The following is a 27,746-nucleotide window of genomic DNA, read 5'->3' as shown; positions in this document are numbered from 1 at the left end:
GCATACGAGGGACCTCATTGAAGGCAACCTTGGTTGAGTTGCAAAGGTTTTATTTCACTTTAATACCAGGCCAGTAATTGCCGATTCACCCTGAATTTCCCTAATCCTGAGGGCCGCTCAAGTGACCCTTCACAGGATAAAGAAATTGAGCTACTCTCCATTAAAAAAAAAAAACAACAATGGCACCCCCATACATTCTCTATTAGGCTTGTCTGGCTCCGTTAACTTACAATCGTCTCTGCCATAGAACTTAGAACTAATTAGTGCCTAGAGACGTGGCTGGATAGCATTGAGAGAAGGCATCCTGTGACTTAGTCCAAACCAGCCCTTCCTGGTGACCATCAGCCAGCATGCGCGGTCACTCAGAGTGAGTTTCTTGACTTTCCGCCCAGAATTTGCTGACAGCCTTTATTCCTCCTCTCAATTTGGTAGTAACACTCTCATTATCTCAGCCTGTTGGACTAACTTAAATTCTCCATCATTTCTGCTGAGGGGCTTGACGGAGCTTGAGGAAATGATTCTTTCCCAGACATCACAGGGCTCCCCTCACCAACTCCCCATGCCCCCTTCCCACACCCCAGCCTCCTCACAGAGCTTTACTGCAAAAGCACGCTAGAACACAATTTCTCCCTTATTTTCTTAATCTCTTGCTAAGATACTACATTGTGCCAGGCCCTGTTCCAGTTGCTTTACATACCTGGTCTACAATACTTAAGACAACTCTAAGGGTTAAATATCATTTCCCCTATTTTACTGAAAACTGAGGCTCTCAAACCAGGTTTCAAATCTAAGTCTGTTTGCCTATGAAACTTATGTTCTTTCCTCTGTTTTCATGCTTAGAATAATAGCACCAATTGGATAACACAATGTTCAAGTTATTACATGTGTTCTCTCTCAGATTCTGCCAAAACCTAGTTCTATGATGCTAAGAGTATGAATTCAGGACTGTACACATATGTATGCTGCCCTCCTCCTGGCTTTTGGGCTGACTGAGGTTAAAAATGTAGAAATGGGGGCCAGCCCAGTGGCATAGTGGTTAAGTTCATGCACTCTGCTTCAGTGGCTCAGGGTTCCTGAGTTTGCATCCTGGGTGTGGACCTACACACTGCTCATCAAGCCATGCTGTGGTGGCGTCCCACATACAAAATAGAAGAAGATTAGCAGAGATGTCAGCTCATCACCAATCTTCCAAAAGCAAAAAGAGGAAGACTGGCAATAGATGTTAGCTCAGACCCCATCTTCCTCACCAAAAAATAAAAAATAATAAAAAATATATAGCAAGAAAGATGACAAACCAAAAGAAGATACATCAAGTTACATAAGGCAGAGCATGGGGCTACTCCTATAGAGATGAACTGGTTCTAGAAGACAGAGAGAAAGGTGTGAGAGAAAAGAAATATGGAATTTTTATTTTTATGTTTCTCCTTGTTAGTGTTGTCATTGATGGATACCCTGTAACTAAATATCAAATGAGTCTCTTGGAAGCTAGGGCAATCATTCCCATGATCATCTTTGAGTTGGATGTGCCTTCTAAGGAGATTTTCAAAAGATTGCTCCTCGAAAAAAAAAAGGAACAAAGGTAATGTATGTGAGGAAACAATGATAAAGGAATGAACTTTAATCATCCAGAAAAAAAGTATGTTTTTAACAGCTTTTTCCATTCCTTCTCTGTTCCTCTCTTAGTTTGCCTTATCCATTGCACAACAGCACGCAGATTATAGCCATCAAAAATGCAAAGCATCACAAAAATATTGTTGAGATTAGGAAATATTATCAAGAACAACATCAGAACTGGTATGTGATTGATGGGTTTCACAGCAAATGGTGGGTCTGGAATGAAGTCATTAAGAAAATTCAAATGGTGAATAAATATTTGCAGATATACCTGGAAAGAATAAAAGCAGGTAAGAAAACATTTAACTGTTAAAATATAATGAAATATGAATTTGAAGTCTATACATGCCTAACTCATGTTACCATAATTCATTCAATTTCAGCATTTGGTCCCACGGTCTTAATCAATATTTTAAATATATGGTACTGTCCAATTATCACGGGCATGTGTATTGGTTCTAATAAATGACTGCTTCTGCTCAAGCTATCACTTATTGAATGCCTGAGTGAACCTAGCACATAAAAATGGTACATGGTCTCTCACTATAAGAGTTTACAGTGTTTGGTCCAACTAGTTTCAAGAATGCTAGTTTCAAGAATGGTAGTAATACAAGGGCAATGGTCTGTGGAGTGACACTTGGCAAAATTTTGTTTAGGAATCTAGAATTAAAGTTACTTTTACTATTTACATTCATTATGGTATTACAGAAATAAAAAAATTAAACTTGAATGTAAAATGTCTTTTAATCTATATTTGGAATCTATGAAAGAAAAGGTTTGATTACACATTCCTATAAGTTTCTTGATTTTCTTCCAAAAATACACAAACTTGTCTACAACTGATATCTCTGAAAAGAGTGATAACTCCAAAATTTATCTGTAGGGTTCTCACAGACATCTGTTTAATGACTTTGTTTAACTTTGGAAACTACAGAGAAGATATAATGAGGTATGAGGGAGCAACATGACTAAGAATCTTGTACAAGGGAAAATGCAATGAGGATTCTGATAATAATTGCAACATTGAATCTTGGTTTGCTTCATTATTTGGGCCTTACCAGTATCTCTGGTTCCTGTTTGTGTGCAAATTGGGAATTTGTTTGCACCTGAGGATTACAAGTCAGGAAGATAAGAGTGAGAGGAAAGAGAGAATTAAGTTTTTGGGAACATACTCCCAATAAGTTTTGGATAGCATCACTCTAGTAAAACATTCCACAGCAGACTTTGAAAGCAAAACTTGTGTCTCATTCGTCTTCCTGTTACCCTATTTCGCCCTCCCTGTCTTAGACTGAGTTCCCTGGAAACAGACTTATGATGAAAGGTTGTGTGCAGAAGCTTTATCAGGAAGCACTCTCCAGAGTAGAGTTGCCAGATTTAGCAAATAAAATTACAGGATGCCCAGTTAAATTTGAATTTCAGATAAACAATGAGTAACTTTTTAATATAAGTGTATCTCAAATATTGCATGGGACATACACCAAAAGCTATTCATTATTTATCTGAAATTCAAACTTAACTGGGCGTCCTCTATTTTATCTGGCAACCCTAATCAGGAGATACAGCAGTGGGGGTGTGAGGATGTAGAATTGGGCAGAGGGAGTAACGAACCTGCAGAGTGGTGGAAACAGAAGTCTCATCAGATCCTAGAGGGAAGCCCTGGAGCTGGGATGGACCTTCAAAATTTCCCTGATTGAGGAGAGGGGGCCAGGCTCTCTATCCCTCCATTGACCTATCATTGACCACAGGTCACTCTGGGAGGAGGTATAACCAGTGATAGAGGGATAATTCTCATGCAGCTGTGAGCCATCAGCACCAATGTTCCCAACAACTGGGAGACAGGTGCAGAAGCCCTGAAGAGGAGTCTGGATGAGGCCCCAGTGCAGCCGGGACATTATGCCATATATACTTGCCCCTGCCTTGAATAATTGAATCTAACTGAAGTCTGCCCTGTTGCTCTTCTGCTTCCCTTTCCACCTGATAATCTAGCCTGGATCTGATTGTTTGAATTTAGTTTTGATTTTTTCATTCTACATTTCCTTTGTATGCTGTTCAAATGATCCTCCCCTATCAGAGGGCCACAGTTTACTCCTACTAATGAGATGGGGCAAGGTCAGGGCTAGAAGATTAAGCGATTCCTGTTCTGCCCATTGCAGAAAGGGACATACAGACATTGCCAGATGTCATCAAGAATATCCCAAGAATCAGAAAAAGAGATATATGAGTATATTTTAGGACTTGAAGCCATGTGATTCTAAATTACCCTGTCACTAAACATGTCAGGATTAGTGAGGCTCAGCACATCAGAGCTAAAGAGCAATCTGGGACTATAATAATATAGTACCACGTAGTGTAATATTATAGCACTACATAATGCTGGATACTTTAATAATGCTATATATTATTATACCATAGTAATGTACGTTGTAATAGTTTAGAATAATAATATTTTACCACTGTAGTATTATAGTAGTATAATATTCTTTGTAGGAAAGGAATATTGGGGCTTCTCAGCCTTTTTATCTGTCATAAACAGCAGATGGAATAGTGTATTAATTTATCTATTGCTGCATAACAAATTATTCCACAACTTAGCAGCTTAAAACAACACACACACACACTCCCAGTTTCTATGGGTCAGGAATCCAGGCACAGTTTAACTGGGTCCTCTGCTTCAGGGTCTCTCACAAGGTTACAATCAAGGTGTTGGACACGACTATGGTCTCATCTGAAGGCAGTGTGAAGAATCCACTATCGTCCTCACTCAAGTGTGTTGACAAAATTTCATTCCTTAAGGGTTGTTAGACTGAGACCATCAGTTCCTTGCTGGCTGGTGGACAGAGGCCACCTTGAGTTCCTTGCCGTATGGACCTTTCCAACATGGCGGCTTGCTTATCAAGTGAACAAGCTGACAAGGCAAGAAAGAAAGAATGCCAAAAGACAGAAGTCACAGGGGTTTTTTGGTAACTGTTTTAGTTTCCCAAGGCTGCTGTAACAAAGTACCACGAACTGGATGGTTTAAACAACAGAAACGTATTCTCTCACAGTTCTGGAGGCTAGAAGCTCAAAATCACGGTGTTGGCAGGGCCATCCTCTCTCTGAAGGCTCCAGGGAAGATTCTGTCCCATGACTTTCTCTTAGCTTCCAGTCTTGCCGGCAATTCTCTGCATTCCTTGGCTTATAGACACATCACTTTAATTCCTAAGGATAAATGTTCTGTTTATGCTGTCACATAACAAACCAAAGTATGATTTATACTTCACAATTTTATAATCAATTTAAGAGCTTCCTAGGCATAATAATAATTTTTTAAAAAGGTAAAACTTTTCACTGGTGAAAGGGACCATTAACAAAGTATACTGGGATCAAAATTCACTCATTATAACTAAGATGTATTAAGAAAGTCATTTTATTTTCTATAACATCTCGTACTGCTTTGGAGTCCCCACTCCAGTGGAGTATTGGGGAGAACGCTCTTAAACTTTCCCGTTGAGGGAACTTGGGCTTTTTCTTTGTAAAATAGACTCTTTGGGGTAAACCTAGTCACTCTTGGATAAATGTGCTTCCCTTCTCTTGGGGGGCGTTGGGCGCAGGCAGAGATTTGTGTCAGTAACATCATGTCAGCAAACTATTTGTACTTCCTGAAATCTATTCCATAGGAAATTTAAAAATATACAGCAAATTTATGTGTGTGTGTATGAGTGGCTATGTGTATATACATATATATAGCTTATAATAACTAAGAATGAAAAACTATTAAAACATTTATCAACAGATAAATGGTTAAACATTTAATATAACGTGTAACAGAACATACATAAACTATGTGTATATTTGTGCAGTGGAATACTATGCATCAATTAAAAAGGATTAGATAAATGTATAAACTGATACAGAAAGATGTCAAAGACCATAACTAATGGATAAAAGCAAGTTGCAGACTAATGTTTACAGTATAGTGGCATAAGCATCCTATATGCAAAACAACATACCTGTGTATATGCAAATGTATAGAAAATGTCTGAAAAGGAGACAAACGCAATAGTGATTACCTCTCAGGAGGGATGTTGGATTGAGAAGACAGAGCTGTGAAGAGAAATTTTTACTTTTTACTCTATTGTTGGGAATTTTACAGGGTGTATGCATTTGTATAGTGCTTGTGTGATTGAAATCATTTTAATTTTAAAAATTATTGTGTTTCCTATGAAAAAATATATATAATAGTAGTTCCTTTGTTAATCCTAGGAAAAGCCGCCTGCATTGACAGGTTATGCATCACGCCTCAAGAACTGATTTCTCGCCTGGGTGAATTTGAACAGTTCTGCCCTGTCAGCCTGGCAGAATCACATGAATTAGTTGATTGCTCTGTAACTGAGTCCTTGGAATTTGCAGCAGAGTTCAGAGGGCACTATTATAAAATGAGTTCTCGGGAAAAACTAAACGTAAGTTTGTTCCTAACGCCAAACACTTGCTAGGGAAAGCAAATGCCTGTCTCCGAATTCATCAAACAGGAAGGGGTGGGCGCGCTGGGAACACCTGGGAACTAGGACCAGGTGGCCCGTTATTGGAACCTATGACACTGGGACCAATGAGGCCACTCAGTGGCCAGTCCTGAGACTGCATCCCAAGATGTATTTTGGCACAGAGCAGAAGTCCAGGGTCAGTGATGGGCCTTCGGCCTGGGCCAGTTTCACAGGTAGGGCGACCCAGCTGTGAGCCCCACTAACGGATGAGAGGTATTGATGAGATGAGATGCTCAGCCCACAGGTGGGCATCCAGGCAATTCAGCTCCAAGGGTGCAGAAGGGAAGTCAAAGTCAGTGGAAATGAAGCAAGAGCTGACTTATGTCTCTTGCGCTTTAAGATTTTTTCTATCACTAGAACTCCCCGTAAACCTTCTATTTCTGTCTAGTGGAACAGGATGTAGATTTGTTCTGATATTACGATGTCATAATTTGATGATATGAAAAGGTTGGTAGTTCTGAAAACTAATCAGATGCCTCTGAACATTTCTTTTCCTCTGAAGAATTAAAATGTTTGATCACTTTTATCAAAAAGGCATTTATTTCTTCCTGCTTATTGAAGTGATGATCACAGAATTTTAAAACTGGAAGTGGCATTAGAGATCGTGTATCTGGTCTGCCCCCTCCACTTTACAGAGGGATCACTGGAGCTGGAGAATTAACACACCTGCCAAAGAGCTGCCAACTAGTTAATGACAGGTGGGCAGGTGACCATGTACCCTCCAGTGCCTGGCACATAGTGGGAGCTCAACAAATAGTTTTTGTATGAATGGGTGAGTGAGTGAGTGAGCAAATGAGATTAGGAGAGACCTTCCTTAGATGCAGTTACTTGCAAGTATTACTATAAGGGAACTTCCAGACAGGGAAGGAGTTATTGGAGTGCAGAAAGCAGCTCTCAGATGGCGTGAAGGACAGAACATTGCTACTGGAAATGGGGAGAGTGGCAGGACAGCCTCAATGGATGTTTGATTGGCCTAGTATTCCTGTTGTAAACAGTCTTGTTGCTGTAACCCTTTTTTAATAGAAATTTTTGGAGAACCCAGAATTGTATGTGCCTCCATTAGCACCTCACGCGCTCCCATCGGCCGACATGATCCCCAAGAGGCTGACGCTGTCAGAGCTGAAGAGCCGATTTCCCAAGTGCGCTGAGCTCCAGGGCTACTGTCCAGTAACCTATGAGGATGGGAGACAAAGGCAAGTCCTAGCCCTTGTGCAAGCACAGGAGGACGTCTCCACCCAGAATAAGCCTTCATATGATAATCTTAACATCTGCTCAAAAGGTCGCTATTGTTTAACTGAAAATGTTCTATTTGAGGTGCATAGATAGAAAAATGAAATTTTTTTGACATTTTATTTACACAGTACTGCATATTAATTATACAGTATATATTTCTCTTTCAGATATGAAGCCCTGGTACCTGGTGACATTAACTATGCTTTAGAATATCGTGATCGTATATATATTTGTGAGAGCAGAGAAAAACTCCAGAAATTTTTGCGGTAAGACCATTCATTATTTATTGAATATCTTCTATGTTCAATGCACCATGCTGGGATATATATGTGTGTGTATACACACACACACACACATACACGCATACCCATATCCACATATGTATACATACATATATGATGGTGAACAAAGCCTGGTCCCTTATGTCCCAAAGCCTGAGGCTCCTGGGTAAGAGAGACTTTAAGGACCTGATAACAACAGAATGTGATGGGGTTTAGGATGGGAAAATGCCAGGAGTTCTGGGGAAGTCTAACCCAAAAGTCTGAGTGAATTATCTGTTGGGGGACGGCCTGAAGGGGGAGTGGGAATTGCCTAGACGAAGGGAAAGAGGAGCAGGTTCCAAGCAGAGGAACCCACAAACAAACCTGGCCCAGGGAATCACACAACTGCAAGAAATTCAGCATGGCTAGGTGTGATGTGGAGAGGGGAAGGAGCAAGAGGTGAGGCTGGAGATGGTGAGCAGGGCCAGAATGCAGAAGGCCAAGTAAAATCACCATCAATCATTTGGACTTGATCTGAAGGGCAGTATGAATACATTGATTGGTTTCCAGTGTTATAATCAAATTTACTTTGGAGAGAGACCATCATCGGAGTGTTGATAGTGGATTGGAGCAGGAATACCAGTTATGAGGCTGTTGGAGTGACCCTGTCCCAAATAATACAGCATGATGGGGTTCCCCCATGAAGAGTGGTGTGGGGAAAGGAGCGGGCTTAGGACCAAGTCCTGAGAAACACCAATACATGAATGTCAGAAGAAGGCCTTGCAAGGGAGGATGAAAAAGAAGAACCCACAAAGAGGTGAAAGGGGAGCCAGGAGGGAGAGGCTCTGGGGAGGAGAAGGGGAGAGAAAGTGTCTGGGATGGCTTGGCCAAAGGTTTAAATGCTGCTTAGAGGTGAAACGAGACAAGAGCTGAAAAGCGTGTCGGACTTAGGTTATAACAGGTCATTAGTGATTTTGGCAAGAATGGTTTCATTAGAGTGAGGTGAGTGGAAGCCAATTTCAGAATGCCAAGGAGTGGATGAGAGGCGAGGAAATTAAGACCTTGCCTGTAGTCCAGAGGTTACAAACACAGACGCCTACAGCAGCCAAGAAGGTAAAGGATGGGAGGGAAGCAGGTTGGGTGTGAAACGGAGGAAGTGGTGGGGACTGTGGCAAACTGGACTGCGCATGCCCCAACTAAAGCGGGCAGCAGCCGCTCATCTGCTACCGGACATTTCCGTTGTCACAAGAAATTGAAAACCAAATTTCTTTTTAAATTTTCCTAATTTTTAAACATTTGTAACCGATTCAAATTTTTTTAAAAATCTTATGTGGATCGAATCGCATCTGTAGATGGAATTTGTGCAGTAGTTGTGGTCTCCTGTGACGCTCACTGTTTGAAGAAATTTAACTGTAAAAAAAGAAAAGACATTAGCGGCTGGAAGGGATAGAGGAAGGAGTGCGGGTGGTTTTTCCTTTTTCTTTTTTTTTTTTTGTTTTTACGTGAGGGAGGTATGAGCTTGTTTAAACGCAGATGCCTGGGAAGGATGCAGTAAAGAGGGAAATGCCAAAGGTGAGGGGGAGAGAGAAAGTGCTATAGTAAGATGCCTGGAGAGAGGGTGGAGTGGGGATCCAGAGTACAGAGGAAACTGATCTTGGATGGGAAGTAAGCTCTGCCATGGAAAGAGGAACCTGTGTGCGGCTTTACTTGTGAGGAGCAGTTGAGGAAGTTCCGCTCTGATGGTTTCTCTTTATATAGCATGCACCTGTGTAGGGGGTGGTGGGAGAGTTAGAAGTTTGAAGAGAATAAAGTTTTACATAGTTGCTGTGAAAAATAAGAAAACAGAATAAGTGACCAGGGCTGGGGACCCAAGCGAAGATGGTGGTCATGAATTCCTAGGAGCCGGGTCTTTCCACTTGTATCATTTTCTCCAGGGGAGAAAAAGCAGGTAGTGAACTTTACCTTTTAGTTGTCTCTTGTATGCATACATTCCTGTGGACACACGTGAGTACATTTGTGAGCATCCATCTAATGAACTTTGCGTTCTTAGGTCGCCACTGAAGTACTGGAATCAGAAGCTTCCAAACAAACTTCCACCGTTAAAGGAACCGATACATCTTACTAGCCTTCCTTTGCCAGGATATCTGGAACAGGTTCCGTGACATGATTTTCTATGATTATATAGCACAAGAGTACAACGATCTCTTCTTTAACAATAGTTTTTATCTTGGTAACAATGTAACTCAAGGCAGAGTTTTCTGATTTTAAGCTGCAAATCCACTCTTAAGCTTTTTCGTTTACGGGCGGTTGTGAAAATAAAATACGGGAAAAGCCCCTGCTTCCATAGCGAAGTCCCAAATACCCGCACTGGAATTGAGTCGCAGTGTCACTACAGCTGAACCACCAAACCCGTATTTTGCCCCAAATCCAGATGAAACTTTCTGCTCAAGTCACATTTTATTTCTAAAACTTACCAGTAGCCAACTACTATTTTAAAAAACCTTTTTTAAAAAATCCTATAAAATAAATGCTCAGGGCACAATTTTATACGTTTCTTAACCGCTTTGTTTTTTTCAACTCACCTAGATGGTTAGCCTTCAGTGTGGTTTACTATCAAAAGGCACAATGAGGCTCACCCAGCGAGGAGTATTCTCCTAAAGGCCGAGTTGCATCAGGCAGGCCTCCCACCTTCTTTCACAGCTGCACTGGTAACTGTGCTCTCTAGAATTGCTTGTCAGGTGGCCAAGGGTCCTGATGGTGGGAAGCAGTCTGCCCAGTCCCTAGCAATGGAAGCAGAGATGGGCCAAGACAACTCAAAGCCCAGTGGCCCCTTCTTTCTTTTTTACTTTTTTATTAGGGAAAATGTCAAACGTACAAAAATAGAATTGTGTAATGAGGCCCATGTAGCCATCACCTAGTTGGCACTAAGCCAATTTGTAATTTTCATTTTTTTCCTAATCAAAGGTATTTTGCATTTCCTGTTAGCTAAGTGGTCATCTAACCATCTTTATAAACCCCATCTCCAACCCCAAGAGGCTATTTGAGGCAAAGAATTGTCTCTTTATCTATTTGCCACTAGGAAAAGAAATGAAGTTCAAATATATGCCTGACTTAAATTGTTCCCCGCCTGTAGGGTATTGCAACATCTCTGATCAAGGCAATGAATTCAGCAGGATGCTTAAAGCCCAAATTCCCCTTCTTGAGTATAAAGAGATCTGCGCTGCTCTATATAGCATTTCACCTAAAAGGTATGTCTTTTTTAGTGATATGCTACTCAGAACTAGTTTAACATTAATTATAATATATGTGATAAATAGGATGAGCTTGTTGATCTGGGTTGATTTCTTGCATTGTGTGTGTGTGTGTGTGTGTGTGTGTATGTTGGTAGCAAATATTTTAACAAAAATAATAAAACTGAGAGGCTGGCCCTGTTGCCTAGTGGTTAGCATGCTCTACTTTGGCGGCCCAGGTTCAGTTCCCAGGCACGGACCTACAGCACTCATCAGCAGCCATGCTGTGGCAGCGACCCACATACAAAATAGAGGAAGATTGACACAGATGTTAGCTCAGGGAGAATCTTCCTCAGCAAAATAATAATAATAAAACTGAATTTCTAGTTTTTAAAGCTGGGACTATGAGTAATACAGTCAGCTCTCAATAATCCATGCCATACAGGAGGGTGAATAGAGGCGATTATGATCTAAAATAGAATAATCCCCAAATCTTATTTGGGATTTGGCTATCTTCTCAGCACAATCACACACACAGTTCTCTTTCTCTGTAATTTAATGATTCACTAACCTCACAGAAAACATTCACAGTTCTGTGACATTTTCTACAGCTTTTAATCCCAAAGGTTCTGAATATACAAGAAAAAAGTATAAGAGGAAGATGGAACAGTTTATGGAGAGATGTGAGCTCATCACATATCTGGGTGCCAAGATGACCAGAAAATACAAGGAACCTCAATTCAGAGCCATTGACTTTGATCATAAATTACAGACTTTTCTCTCTCTGAGAAATACAGACCCAGTGAATGGGTAATTTGCTCGGGTAACCGCAACCAGGATCTCAAGAGTTATCTGAAAGGGACAGAAGGCAACAGACTGAAAATCTGGCCCTCCCTGATGTACTTTTCCCTCCTGAGTGATGTTACCACGGCTGCCAGACCTCAAATGGACTCAAAGCTCTGCCAGCCAGGAAGGAGTGCTCATCTGTAAGCATAAGTTTTAATAAGATTTTAAAGTTTATCGCTCTTTGCCTCGACTTTGAGGCTTTCACAAAATAGCTATTCTATTTAGAATTCCCTTTAGAATATTTAGGTAACTTATTTTACTTAATAAATCTGTTATTCATTTTCCTTTCTGATATTTTCAGTAGAAAAGTCAGTCTCTCTTACAGAAAATTGCTCAGGAAATGTTAGAAAGCTTCAAGAAACAAAATTCACATTGGTATAAATAAAAGGGAAATATTGGTTACATTTTGAACATAAGGAGATGTTTGTAAACTTCATGAACATAAGACACTTTGTTTCCAAGCAGAATAAATGGATTTCAAGATAACTAAACAGCTGTCTCTTTTCTTTTTCTTAAGTATTTAAAGAAGCATGCTTTACACATTATTTTATAATTAGAAATCACCTGGAGTTTTGAGAAGGATAAAATCTAGAGTCTTATCATATGACGTTATCAAGAGTATAAGCTAGAGGAAAACTTACTAAATCAAATTTGAATGAAATTTAAAAAATAAGATTATCAACTTTTCAGTAGTATTAAGAAGTCTAAAAAGTGAAATAACAAGATTAGCTCTTTAAAAAATAAAAAATACTACCATTAATTGTATAATCTTGGGTAAATCTCTGAGCTTTTGTTTCTTAATCTCTAAAATGAGTGATTTAGCCCTTTTCTCCCAGCTTTATTAAGGTATAATTGACCAATAAAATTATATATGTTTAAAGTGTACAAAGTGATGGTTTTGATATAAGTACACATCATGAAATGCTTATCACAGTTAAGTTAATTGACACATCCATCACCCCACATAGTTATTTTTTGTGTGCCCATGTCTGTGCACATAGTGAGAAGGCTTAAGAACCACACTCTGTTAGCAGATTTGAAGTATACAATACAGAATTATTAACTATGGTCACCATGCTCTATGTTAGATCCTCAGAATTTATTCATCAGATAACTGAAAGTTTGTACCCTTTGCCCAACCTTTCCCCATTTCTCCCACTCCCCAAGCCCCTGGCAACCACCATCCTACTCTCTGCTTCTGTGAGTTCAACATTTTTTGGGGGGGCGGGGGGAACATTAGCCCTGAGCCAACATCTGCCACCAATCCTCCTCTTTTTGCTGAGGAAGACTGGCCCTGAGCTAACATCTGTGCCCATCTTCCTCTACTTTATATGTGGGACGCCTGCCACAGCTTGGCTTGACAAGCAGTGCCATGTCCGCATCTAGGATCCCAACCAGGGAACCCTAGGCCACCAAAGCAGAAGATGCAAACTTAACCACTGGGCCACCGGGCCAGCCCTTCAACGTTTTTTTTTTAGATTCCACATATAAGTGACACTGTATAGTACTTGTCTTTCTCTATCTGGCTTATTTCACTCAGCATCATGCCCTCCAGGTTCATTCATGTCTTTGATCCCTATAATTTCAACAATGTTAATTACATAAACTAGAAGCCTGTTTTATATATATTTTGTATGATATATTTCACAATAAAATAATTTTTAAACAAAAGCTAGAAGCCCATTGTCAAAGTTAGGATAAACCCCAAAGCCTTTGAACAGTTGCTGATAAACCCATAGATGAAGCTGTGCTTTTTTTTTTTTAAAGATTGGCACCTGGGACTGGCCCCATGGCCGAGTGGTTAAGTTCACATGCTCCGCTTCAGTGGCCCGGGGTTTCACCGGTTCGGATCCTGGGCAAGGACGTGGCACTGCTCTTCAAGCCATGTTGAGGCGGTATCCCACATGCCACAACTAGAAGGACCTACAACTAAAAAAAATATACAACTATGTACTGGGGGGATTTGGGGAGAAAAGGTAGGAAAAAAAAAAAGATTGGCAGGGGCCGGCCTGGTGGCCCAGTGGTTAAGTTCACACGTTCTGCTTTGGCTACCCGAGGTTCACCGGTTCGGATTCTGGGTACAGACATGGCACCACTTGGCATGCCATGCTGTGATAGGCGTCCCACATATAAAGTAGAGGAAGATGGGCACAGATGTTAGCTCAGGGCCAGTCTTCCTCAGCAAAAATAGGAGGATTGGAGCAGTTAGCTCAGGGCTAATCTTCCTCAAAAAAAAAAAAGATTGGCAACAGTTGTTAGCTCCATGCCAATCTCTAAAAAAGAAAACTGGCACCTGAGATAAGGTCCTTTATCAGTCTTTTTTTTCTTCTTCTTCTTCTTCTTCTTGTCCCCAAAGCCCCCCAGTACATAGTTGTATATTCTAGCTGTGGGTCCTTCTAGTTGTGGCATGTGGGATGCCGCCTCAGTGTGGCCTGATGAGTGGTACCTTGTCCGCACCCAGGATCCGAATCAGTGAAACCCTGGGCTGCCAAAGTGGAGCGTGTGAACTTAACCACTCGGCTGAGTCTGTACTTTTGCAGGAGACTGAGAATTGTCAGTAGCTGCCAAGCTTCGCCAGCAATGTAAGTCCTCACCCACTCTTCTTCCATTCCCAGTTCTTAATAACTCAATATACCGTCTTCCTATGGTAAATGGAAATCTTGTGTTCTTAACATGTCTGCAGGCCTCAGTCGATGGATGTGAGGAGTTTCCCTTAGCAGTTAAACCCAAACTTCATTGCTTGAGTGCCCTCACCTTTATGAAGGGCAGTAGCCCCTGCAGAGTACCCCCAAGTATTTCTGGGGGTCTCCAGAGAGTACCTCACAGGCTCCAGAGCAAGTCCACACGCACTGGACATCTGCCATCTTCTGGGGATCTTGTTCCCTAATATGGCTTCACTCTGAGAACTCTACGAACCCAAGAATGCAGTCTTCTGAGCTCTAACATCTCATCCATCGTTGCTCTGAAGCCCCTGAGTTCTGCACAGAAGTGAGGTGAATGCCCCCTCTCTCCTGAAGAGGAAGAAATTTAGTCCCTGAGCTGAGCAGGGGACCAAATGCCATGTGGTTCTCCCTTTTCACCCCTCTCTCCACAGTCTCTTCTCCCAAGTAAATCTGTGTACCAGAGCGTAGCAGATGGGAGAGCACTGGCTGGGGAGAGGGAAATCAAATTTCTCAGAGTAGCTTAAAGCTCTGGAATGCCGGGTCCCTAATGTAAATACGGTTAGTCACACCTGGAACCCTGTTTAGAATAGCTACAGACAAGGCTGCCATTTCCAGGCTGTTCACAATATGCCAGCTAGTGTACTACCGGCTTTGCGTACATTATCTCATTTAATTCTTACACATTGTATTTATACACCTGAGAAGAGTCTCTTACCAAGATCACATAAGTAGCAGAATCCAGATTCAGACCCTGATCAGCCCAACTCCAGAGCTTTACTCTTCCCTACCACCTCCCATACTGTGAGCCCATCTTGGAACCACCATAGTGGTGTCAGTGTTCCTAGGGCATTTCATTGGTCAGAGTCCTTTTGGTACTCGAGCTTGTGTGTACATGTGCGTGTGTACTTTAGAGTATAAAAATATTATAGAAGACTCTTAGGAAAATCTTTCCCTTGGAGCCTGAGACATCCCCCCCAGCCACACCCCCTACATGAGCTTAGACCCCACCTGTAATGTTTGCAAGTTATGTTTTCTTTAGCAAGTTAAGCAAAGGGGTCTGTGTCCCTAAGAAAGGAGAATGGCATTTCTGCAATGAAAAAGTAGAACATGCATCCTTTTAAAACCTCTTATTGAAATCTCTTTTTTGTTTAGAAATTATGCTTGCCTATTATTGTAAATAATCCATCAACTAGTGTCCCGAAAATGATGAAAGAATATTCTGACTGGGTGTCCAGGGACCCTGAGTTTCTTCCCTGAGTGCAGCAGTGAGAGAGCAGCCCATGGTGCTCACTGGGGGCTCACAGCCCTCATGCTCAAGGCCGCTGCCCCAGACTGACTGCTTCAGGACGAGGCTGAGGCAGCGCCCATCCAAGCGCCAGCGAGACGCTTCAACCAGCCTGTGCCTCTGCATGGCTTGTCTAGTCGTCATTTTCACTACAACTAAAGGAATGCATCCTTTCACCCAGGGAGGAGAGATGGTGCCCATTTGACAGACCGAAAGAAATTCAAGGTCCCTGGACACTGGTTACAATATTCTTTCATCATATTCAGGATACTAGTTGGTGGATTGTTTACAATAATGTGCAAGCATAATTTCTAAACAAAAAGTAATATAACTACAGTAAATGAAATGTGGAAAAGTAGGAAAGGATTTTGTACTTCCTTTCATTTTTTTTTAATGGTTACACTCAGATCCATCAAGTGGATAGACTATATTTGACCGTTCCTATTGCTGGATTGTGTACCATTGTCCTATATTTTAAAATACTGTGATGAACCTTTTTTCATCATATTTGGGATTATTAGCCTGATACAAGTTCTGGGAAATAAAAGTACTGGGTGAAAGGGCATGAATTAAAAAATCTAAGAAGATAATGCCAAATGGTAGGAAAGAAGTAATAAAATTGGTGCTCTTGGGCACTCCTGGAAGCAGTATGAATTGCTGTAACCATTTTGGAAGGAAGTTTAGTAATAGGAATTGTGACCCATAAGAATAAATGAGGGGAAAGCAGAACCTTTTTGCTTTAATTTGAATTAAGAGCAATATCGAACATTATTGCATATGGTGGCCACCACTTGCCTTTCTTCTCTTGTGAATTGTTTCTTCATGTCCTTTGCCCTTCTACTCACTGGGTATTCTTAAATTGTTTTGTATGGGTTCTTTACCAATATAGACATCAACCCTTTGTATTTTCAGTAAATAAATCCTATTTTTTAGGCACCAAAGTAAGACCTGTTCATCTTTCTTTTAGGATATTGAATACTTTTCTAAGGCTCTGAAATTTCTTCCATCTTCAGAGATTTACTATGTATTCTATTCTGTTCTTTCCTACTTTGGGTGTGTGTGTGTGTGTGTCTGTTTATATTTAATTCTTTAAGCCTCCTAGAATTCATTTCAGAATATAATGTGACCTGTGGTTTTAAATTCTTCAAAACTCAAAGTAATAAATACTATTTTTTTTAACATTTTCAGTTTTATTATGTATATTTCATTTTATTCTTAATGCATTTATTAAAAGCTTTCATAACTTCAGTGGTGAAGAGGAAGGAGTTCAGGGACAGGGAAAGAATGAGAAAGAGATGTTACCTACGCATGCCTCTGTCTAGTTGTGGGTGATTTTTTGTTTTATCTATTTTTGGTTTGTTTTTGCTTTTACAAATGAAGGCCTGAGTAGAGGGATATCTCAAAGCCTGAGAACCCTGAATTATGGGTGGTTCTGGGAAGAATTCTTAGAAGGGTAACATCTGAATTAAATGGAACTTTTAGAATCAAGGCAGGTAAAATTAGAGAAATAAATAAAAATTGAGATTCTCACCCGGGGGTTAAAGGTTAATTCCAGGAATTAATGCACACATGTATTTACCAAACCTGTGAGCCAGGCATGTTGAGGACTGCGTAGTCTACACAAGCATGGGTGTATTTACAAGGAACTCTCCCAGTCTAGGGTAGTGGGTAAAAATATAAATAGATACACACCAGCCCTGGGTAATGCAGGAGATATGGGACCTAGAAACTGGGGCGCTACTGAATTAGTGCTATAAAATCCCTATAAAGTGCTTTATAGCCCCTGTAAAGATACCTTATTGGCATTGAACTTTGTCAATTACCCTTCTGTTCCCCTCAAATCACTTTAAGTCATAATCAGCCTTGGATGATAGTATCTTCCAGCTAGCGTTATTTGCCAATCATCATAGCCTACAAGGGTGTTTTTGATGCCCTTCATAATGACAAAGGACTTCCACCAGCCTCTAATTGCCAGCTGATCATGACATTCTCCTTCCTTCAAACTCCTGCCAGGTTCTCCATTGATCCACCCAGAAGCCAGTAGGTACTGGACTTTGTTGATGAAGTCCTTGCAGTCTCCCAGGGCCAAAGACGGAGAGAAGGGTGGAGATTAGATTTGGGTGAAAAGAGAAAAAAATCTGGATAGCCCTCTTATCTATCAATATTCACTCTGTAAGTGATCTTATTTACAATAATCCATAATGTATACCCTAACTCCAATATTAATATCTCCAATTCTGTTCTCACTTCTGACTCTTATCCACAACTGCCTACTGTATATCTTTACTTGGTTATGTAGTTGACATCTCAGATTTAATGTGTCCATCCACACTTATCAACCCGACTTCTCTTCCTCCAGTTTTCCCCCAGATCAGTTAATGGTAATACCACACACTCACTTGATTTGGACCCAAACCTGGTGATTGACCTTGATTGCATTCATTTCCTCACTCCCCACATCCACTCTCTCACCAAGTCCTGTCAAAGAGAATTACCTCTAAAGTGTACCGGGAGTCTGGGCTTTCGTGTCTTGTACTGTTCTCACCTAGTCTCTATGCATCTACTCTTGTCCCTCTAGGATCTACTTTTCATCTAGCACCTGGAATAGTCTTTAAATACATTAATCAAATTTCATCAGTCCCATTTTTAAATCTTCCAGTGGCCTTCTATTTCAGTTAAAATAAAATCCAAACTCTTTACTCTTGGCATATGTGTGGTTGATTTCATGTGTCAACTTGGAGGGTGTATTTGGATGACATTAAAATGTGAATCAGTGAACTCTGAGTAAGCAGGTGGCACTCCATAATGTGAGTGGGCCTTATCCACTCGGTTGAAGATGTGAATAGAACAAAAAGTCCAGCCTTCCTGAGCAAGAGGGAATTTTCCAGCAGAATGCCTTTAGGCTGCATCTGTACCATCAGCTCTCCTGGGTCTTGAGCCTCCTAGCCTACATGAGCCAATTTCTTATATCTAAATCTTTCTATATATCTTATGTGTTCTCTAGAGAACTCTGACTAATATAGCATAAAAGACCTTACATGATCTAGCCCTGCCTACTTTTCAACATTTTTTCCAACTCTTTTTTATCTGTTCCTTCTTTTATATTGACTAGGACTTTTTAATTCCATTTTCTCCTCTAAAGTTTTTAAACTTATGCATTCTATTTATATCCATTGAGTGGGTATCACCACTCTTAACATGCATACTCTGTCTGAAGGTAATCAATATTTCTATCCTTAAAACACTTAATAACAATCGCCAGCTTCCCATCTTAAACGCTGTTTTTATTCAATATTTTAGATCTAGTCTATTTGTTTACTATCCAAATTAGACATTTTCTTTTCATAATAGTGTTTGTTTAGATTTTCCTCATTTTTTTTTCCTCTCACCACCCCTTCTTACATCTCAGACTTTCCTCCTAGGATTGTTCTCCTTCCTATAGCAGGCATTTGTTGGTAGTTAATGCTTTCAGTTTTTGTTTGCATAAAATTGTTTTGATTTTTCCCCTTGTTCCTTAGGATAATTTTATGTGTAAAAAATAGAAGTAGATGATCTGAATAGGACTATATCCATAAAGAAATTGAATCAATAAATAATAAGATAGACAGCACCAGGCCCAGATGGATTCACTGGTGAATTCCGCCAAACATTTAAGGAAGAAATTATACTAGTTCTCTACAAGCTTTCAGAAGATGGAAGTAGAGGCAGTATTTCCTAACTCATTCTATGAGGCCACCATTACCCTAATACCAAAACTAAACAAAGACATTACAAGAAAAGAAAACTACAGTGCAATGTCTCTCATGAACATAGATACAAAATTCTTCAACAAAAATATCAACAAATTGAATCCAACAAGTATAAAAATAATTATATGCCACAACCAAGTGGGATTTATCCCAGGTACATAAGGCTGGTTCAACATTTAAAAATCAATTAAGGCCATCCATCACATTGACAAGTTAAAGAAGAAAAATCACAGGGTCATATCAATAGATATAAAAAAAGCATTTGACAAAATCCAACACCCTTTCATGATAAAAACCCTCAGTGAACCAGGAATAGAGGAGAACTTTTCAACTTGATAAAGAACATTTACAAAAACCTACAGCTCACATCATACCTAATGGTGAGAAACTAGATTTCCCACTAAGACCAGGAATAAGGCAAGGATGTCCCCTCTCCCTACTGTTTTTCAACGTCATACTGGAAGTGCTAGCTAATGCAATAAGACAAGAAGGAAGGACGAAGTAAAACTGTCTTTGTTTGCAGATGACATGATTGTCTATGTAGAAAACCCCCAAGAATCAAGCAAAAAACACCTGGAATTAATAAGTGATTACAGCATGGTTGCAGGATACAAGGTTAATAAACAAAAGTCAATTGCTTTCATATATGCCAGCAAGAACAAGTGGAATTTGAAATTAAAAACAAAATACTATTTATATTAGCACCCAAATAAAATAAATATTTAGGTATAAATCTAACAAAATCTAACAATATCTGTATGAGAAAAACTACAAAACTCTGATAAATGAAAACAAAGAATGAAATAAATGGATAGATATTCCATGTTTATGGATAGAAAACCTCAATATTGTTAAGATGTTGGTTACTTCCAACTTGATTTATATATTCAATGCAATCCCAATCAAAAGCCAAGTAAGTTCTTTTGTGGAAAGAGACAAACTGACTCTAAAGTTTATTTGAAAATGCAAAAGACCAGAATAGCCAACACAATATTGAAGTAAAAAAACAAAGTCAGAGGACTGACACTATGTGACTTCAAGACTTATCAGGAAAGCTACTGTAATCAAGACAGTGTGGTATTGGTGAAAGAATAAACAAATAGATCAATGAAACAGAAAGGAGAGACCACAAATACACCCACATAAATATAGTCAATTGATTTTTTGACAAAAGAGCAAAGGCAATACAATGGAGCAAAGATAGTCTTTTCAAAAAATGGTGCTGGGACAACTTGACATCCACATTAAAAAAATAAAGAGAAATAAGAGTGACGTAAGCATCATGGCAGAGTGAGCTTTCCTGGTAATCTCTCCCCTCCAACAATGAAAAAAAACTCATACTCCAACAGAGGGCATCCAAACACAACATAAAAGATGCCTGAGGGACCCATGCAGCCATATGGCAGACGGCTTAAGCCCGCCTTGGAGGAGGTGGAACAGGGTAAGAAAAAACTTCACTCCCTCCCCAAAAGATTTGGATCTGGGACCAGGGGCAGCCTCTGAGAGGGAAGGAACCAGGGTGGGGATGTTCATTCATAGGAACATCAAAGACCCACAGGGCCCTCCCAGCCTAGAGGAAAGCCTCTACTGAGGTGAAAGCTAATTCAAGGGTGACCTCATCAAGCCAACACCCCAGGAGAGCAGATAGCAAGGGCAGAGCAAAAAAATCTCAAGAGCACACAGAGAAAGTGCTCCTCCCCACCACCCCTAGCCCCACCCCCATCCAGCACCAGCTCCAGTGCTTAGGCTCTCAACAGAATGCAGAGGGCTCAGAATATACGGCTCTTAAACCCAAACCACTGGTGATAGGCAGTAACTGCGACCAAATAATACCATGATGCTCAAAAACAGGGCCACGCCCTCTAGCAGTAACAAAAATTAGATTAAATCTGCAGACAAGAGAGAAAATAACAAGTACCCAGAAATCAGTCCTGAGGACACAGAAGTATGTAATCTAAATGACAGAGAATTCAAAATAGCTATCATCAAAAAACTCAACAAGTTAAAAGAGAATGTAGAGAAACAACAAGGAATGCGTTCAGGAGCTACTTCACAAGAGAGATTGAAACTATAAAGAAGAATAAATCAGAAATATTGGAGATTAAAGACACAATGGAAGAGATAAAACAAAATATAAATTCCCTGAACCCTCAAGTGGACATCATAGAGGAGTGAATCAGCATAATTGAGGATAGACATATTGAAATGCTCCAGATAGAGGAGGAAAGAGAACTAAGACTAAAAAATAAATGAAGAAAGTCTCCAAGAAATATCTGACTCAATTAGGACATGCAACATAAGAATTATAGGTATTCAAGAGGAAGAAGGGAGCTTGTTCAAAGTAATAATAGTGGAGAACTTCCCAAACCAAGGGAAGGAGATGGAAATCCATGTGGAAGAAGCTATCAGATCTCCTAAATATGTCAATGCAAAAAGACTTACTGCAAGCCATATAGTAGTGAAACTGGCAAAAGTGAGTGACAAAGAAAGAATACTAAGAGAAGCAAGGCAGAAGAAAATAACCTACAAAGGAACCCCTATCAGGCTTTCAGCAGATTTCTCTGCAGAAACTTTACAGGTTAGGAGAGACTGGAATGACATGTTCAAATCTTTGAAGGACAAAAACTTTCAGCCAAGAATACACTATCCAGTGAAAATATCCTTCAGATATGATGGAGAAATAAAAACTTTCCCAGATAAACAAAAGCTAATGGAGTTCATAGCCACGAGACAACCTCTACAAGAAATCCTCAAGAAGGCCCTCATACCTGAAAAAAAAAAAAGGGAGAAAGGAGTTACAAAGCATGGAGTAAGGTGATAAATAGATAGACAAAATCAGAAAATTGTAGCTGTATATCAGAACAGGTTAGCAAATACTCAAGAATAGCATTAAAGATAAAGGGAAGGAAAACACCAAAAACAAGATAATCTTGTCATTTTAATCACAAACTCACAACACAAGATGGAATAAGATGTGAGAAAAACAACTTAGGAGGGGAAGAGGAAAGGGACTGAATCAGTTTAGTCTAAGGAAATAAGAGGCCATCAGAATATGTACTATCTGATCTATGAGATTTTGAATACAAACCTCATGGTAACCACCAAACAAAAAAGCAGAACAGAGACACAAATAATAAATAAGGAGAAAACAAAGAAACACAACACAAAAAACTACATAACTCAATTGTTAGACCAAAATACACAGGAGGAGAAACAAAGGAAATGCAGCAGAACTAGAAAATGAGTGACAAAATGTCAGCATTAAGCCCTCATATATCAATAATCCTCCTAAATGTAGATGGTTTGAATTCTCCAATAAAGACACAGAGTAGCAAGATGGATTAAAGAACAAGACCCAACAATATGCTGCCTCCAGGAAACACATCTTAGGTTCAACGACAAACACAGGCTGAGTGAAGGGATGAAAGACAATACTCCAAGATAATGGCAAACAAAAGAAAACAGGTGTCACAATATTATATCAGACAAAGTAGACTTCAAGATAAGACAGGTAAAGAGAGACAAAGAGAGGCAGTATATAATGATTAAAGGGACACTCCACCAAGAAGACATAACACTTATAAATATCTATGCACCCAACACAGGAGCACCAAAGTACATAAAGCAACTATTAACAAACCTAAAAGAAGATATCAATAATAACAGTAATAGTAGGGTACCTCAACACCCCGCTCACATCAATGGATGGATTATCCAGACAGAAAATCAACAAGGAAACAGTGGAATTAAATGAAAAGCTAGACCAGTTGGACTTAATAGATGTATATAGAACACTCCATCCAAAAACAGCAGAATACACATTCCTCTCAAGTGCACACGGAACATTCTCAAGGATAGACCATATGTTGGGAAACAAGGCAAGCCTCAATAAATTTTTTTTTTATTTAAAGATTGGTGCCTGAGCTAACAACTGTTGCCAATCTTTTTTTTCTCCCGAAATCCCCCCCAGTATATAGTTGTATATTTTAGTTGAGGGTCCTTCTAGTTGTGGCATGTGGGACGCCACCTCAACATGGCCTAATGAGTGGTGCCATGTCCTCACCCAGGATCCAAACCGGCAAAACCCTGGGCCACCAAGCAGAGCCCACCAACTTAACCACTCGGCCACAGCGCCAGCCCCGCCTCAATAAATTTAAGAAGATTGAAATAATAACAAGCCTCTTTTCTAATCAAAATGTCATGAAGCTAGAAATTAATTACAAGACAAAAGCTGAGAAAGGGACAAAGATGTGGAGACTAAACAGTATGCTATTGAACAACCAATGGATCATTGAAGAAATTAAAGGAGAAATAAAAAAAAATCTGGAGATAAATGAAAATGAAAACATACCGTACCACTCATATGGGATGCAGCAAAAGCTGTATTAAGAGGGAAATTCATTGCAATATAGGCTCACCTTAACAAAAAGAAAAATCCAAACAAAGCAATCTCAAACTATACCTAACTGAATTAGAAAAAGAAGAATGAAAAAAGCCCAAAGTCAGCATAAGGAGAGAAATAATAAAAATCAGAGCAGAAATAAATGCTATTTAAACAAAAAAGGCAGTAGAAAGGATCAATGAAACAAAGAGCTGGTTCTTTGAGAAGATAAACAAAATTGACAAGCCCCTACTCAGACTTACAAAGAAAAAAAGAGAGAAAGCTTAGATAAATAAAATTAGAAGTGAAAGAGGAGAAATAACAATGGATACCATAGAAATACAATGGATTATAAGAGAATACTACAAAAAGCTGTATGCCAACAAAATGGAAAATCTAGAGGAAATGGATAAATTCTTAGACTCTTACAACCTCTCAAAGCTGAATCAAGAAGAAATAGATAATCTGAACAGACCAATCACAAGTAAAGAGTTTGAAACAGTAATCAATAGCATCCCAAAAAGCCAGGACCAGACACCTTCCCTGGAGAATGCTATCAAACTTCCAGAAAGGATTTAATACCTATTCTTCTCAAGCTATTCCAAAAAATTAGGGAAGATGGAATGCTTCCTAACACATTCTATGAGGCCAACATCACTCTGGTACCAAAGACTGACAAGGATAACACAAAAAAGGAAACCTACAGGCCAATATTGCTGATGAACATAGATGCAAAAATACTCAACAAAATATTGGCAACCTGAATACAGCAATACATCAAAAAGATCATATACCGTGATCAAGTGGGATTTATACCAGGGATACAGGGATGGTTCAACATCTGCAAATCAATCAATGTGATACACCACATTAAGAAAATGAGGAGTAAAAACCACATGATCATCTCAATAGATGCAGAGAAAGCATTTGACAAGATCCAATAGCCAATTATGATTAAAACTCTTAACAAAATTGGGAGAGAAGGAAAGTACCGCAACATAATAAAGGCCATATATGACAAACCCACAGCCAAGATCATACTCAATGGGGAAAAACTGAATGCCATCCTGCTGAGAACAGGAACAAGACAAGGATGCCCACTATCACCACTCTTATTCAACATGGTACTGGAGGTTTTGGCCAGAGCAATTAGGCAAGAGAAAGGAATAAAAGGAATCCAAAAAGGGAGTGACGAAGTGAAACTCTCACTGTTTGCAGATGACATGATCTTATATATAGAAAACCCTAAAGAATCCATCAGAAAACTATTAGAAATAATTAACTACAGTAAAGTTGCAGGGTACAAAATCAACCTACAAAAATCAGTTGGGTTTCCATACTCTAATAACGAACTTACAGAAAGAGAACTCAAGAATACAACTCCATTTACAATTGCAACAAAAGGAATAAAGTATCTAGGAATAAATTTAACCCAGGAGGTGAAGGACTTATACAATGAAAACTTTAAGACATTATTGAAAGAAATAGATGATGACATTAAGAGATGGAAAGAGATTCCATACACATGGATTGGAAGAATAAACATAGTTAAAATGTCCATACTACCCAAAGCAATCCACAGATTCAATGCAATCCCAATCAGAATCCCAATGACATTCTTCACAGAAATAGAACAAAGAATCCTAGAATTCATATGGAGCAACCAAAGACCCTAAATTGCTAAAGCAATACTGAGAAAAAAGAACAAAGCTGGAGTCATGATAATCCCCGAATTCAAAATGTACTACAAAACCATAGTAATCAAAACAGCATGGTACTGGTACAAAAACAGGCACACAGACCAATGGAACAGAACTGAAAGCCCAGAAGTAAAACCGCACATCTACGGACAGCTAATCTCCCACAAAGGTGCCAAGAACACACAATGGAGAAAAGACAGTCTCTTCAATAAATGCTGTGGGGAAAACTGGACAGCCACATGCAAAAGAATAAAAGTAGATCATCATCTCACGCCATACACTAAAATAACCTCAAAATGGATCAAAGACCTGAAGATAAGTCCTGAAATCATAAAACTCCTGGAAGATAATATCGGTAGTACACTCTTTGACATCAAATTTAAAAGGATCTTTTCGAATACCATGTCTTTTCAGACAAAGGAAACAAAAGAAAAAATAAACAAGTGGGACTTCATCAGACTAAAGAGCTTCTGCAAGGCAAAAGAAACTAGGATCAAAACAAAAAGACAAACCACCAACTGGGAGAAATATTTGCAAATCATATATCTGACAAGGGGTTAATCTCCATAATATAAAAGGAACTCACACAACTGAACAATAAAAGAACAAACAGACCGATCAAAAAATGGGCAGAGGATATGAACAGACATTTTTCCAAAGAAGATATATAGATGGCCAATAAACACATGAAAAGATGTTCAACATCACTACTCATCAGGGAAATGCAAACCAAAACTATGCAAAGTTATCACCTTACAACTGTTAAAATGGCTATAATCACTAAGACTAAAAATAACAAATGTTGGAGAGGGTGTGGAGAAAAGGGAACCCTCATACACTGCTGGTGGCAATGCACACTGGTATAGCCACTATGAAAAACAGTATGGGGATTCTTCAAAAAACTAAAAATAGAACGAACATATGACCCAGCTATCCCCCTACTGGGTACCTATGCAAACAACTTGAAATCAACAATCCAAGGTAACATATGCAGCTCTACGTTCATTGCAGCACTATTCACAATAGCCAAGACATGGAAACAATCCAAGTGCCCATCAACAGATGATTGGATAAAGAAGATGTGGTATATATATACAATGGAATACTACTCAGCCATAAAAAAAGACAAAATCATCCCATTTGCAACAACATGGTTGGACCTGGAGGGAATTATGCTAAGCAAAATAAGGCAGACTGAGACAGACAAATGCAAGATGATTTCACTCATATGTGGAATACAAACAAACACATGGACAAAGAAAACAGTTCAGTGGTTACCAGGGGAAGGGGGTTGGTGGGGGCACAGGGGGTGAAGGGGAGCACTTATGTGGTGACAGACAAGAAATAATGTACAACTGAAATCTCACATTGATGTAAACTATTATGAACTCAATTTAAAAAAATTTAAAAATAAAGAGAAATAAAAAATAGAGAGCCCAGAAATAGATCCAGATAAATATAACCAATTGATCTTTGATAGAGGTGCAAAGGCAATGCAATGGAGCAAAGATAGTCTTTTCAACAAATTGTGCTGGAACAACTGGACACCCACATGCAAAACAATGAATCTAGACACAGCCCTTACATGCCTCACAAAAATTAACTCAAATGGATCACAGATAAAAATGTAAAATGCAAAACTATAAAACTCCTGGGAGATAACATAGGAAAAAAACTAGATGACTTTGAGAATGGCAATGATTTTTTTGATACAACACCAAAGGCATGATCCGTGAAAGAAATGATTGATAAGCTGGACTTCATTAAAATGAAAAACTTCTGCTCTGCAAAAGACACCGTCAAGATAATGAGAAGACAAACCACAGACTGGGACAAAATAAAGGACTGTTATTTAAAATATACAAAGAACTCTTGAAACTCAACAATAAGAAAATGAATAACCCAGTCAAAAAATGAGCAAAAGACCTGAATAGACAGTTTACTAAAGAAGATATGCAATTGAAAAATAAGCATATGAAAAGATGTTCCACACAACATGTCATTAGGGAAACGCAAATTCAAACAACAATGAGATACCACAACACATCTATTAGAACGACCACAATCCAGAACAACACCAAATGCTGGTAAGGATGTGGAGCAACAGGAACTCTGATTCATTGCTGGTGAGAACGCAAAATGGTACAGTCACTTTGAAAGACACTTGGCAGTTTCTTACGAAACATACTTATACCATATGATCCATCAACAGCGCTCCTTGGTATTTACCCAAATGAGTTTAAAACTTGTCTCCACCCAAAAACC

General features: G+C 39.4%; 1 protein-coding gene across 5 annotated transcripts in view; it reads left to right on the top strand.

The window, feature by feature from the left end:
* AK9 (adenylate kinase 9) overlaps window positions 1–12,191 on the top strand; it is a 124,184-nt gene extending 111,993 nt beyond the window's left edge. For 4 of the 5 annotated variants that reach the window (XM_070496416.1, XM_070496417.1, XM_070496418.1 and 1 more), the window contains 8 exons: window positions 1,433–1,579; window positions 1,684–1,904; window positions 5,857–6,053; window positions 7,158–7,327; window positions 7,535–7,633; window positions 9,678–9,780; window positions 10,761–10,875; window positions 11,469–12,191. In XM_070496416.1, the coding sequence (XP_070352517.1) occupies window positions 1,433–1,579; window positions 1,684–1,904; window positions 5,857–6,053; window positions 7,158–7,327; window positions 7,535–7,633; window positions 9,678–9,780; window positions 10,761–10,875; window positions 11,469–11,671 (1,255 nt within the window). In that variant the 3' untranslated portion in view covers window positions 11,672–12,191. Of the gene's footprint in view, window positions 1–1,432; window positions 1,580–1,683; window positions 1,905–5,856; window positions 6,054–7,157; window positions 7,414–7,534; window positions 7,634–9,677; window positions 9,781–10,760; window positions 10,876–11,468 lie in introns of those variants that run through there. The other variant, XR_011497750.1, reaches the window with a different exon arrangement.
* Window positions 12,192–27,746: the final 15,555 nt, after the last annotated feature.

This window comes from Equus asinus, chromosome 24, assembly GCF_041296235.1.
Source record: "Equus asinus isolate D_3611 breed Donkey chromosome 24, EquAss-T2T_v2, whole genome shotgun sequence".
Taxonomy (NCBI): domain Eukaryota; kingdom Metazoa; phylum Chordata; class Mammalia; order Perissodactyla; family Equidae; genus Equus; species Equus asinus.
Note: the sequence above shows the minus strand (reverse complement) of the source record. Positions and strands in the feature narration are given on the sequence as shown.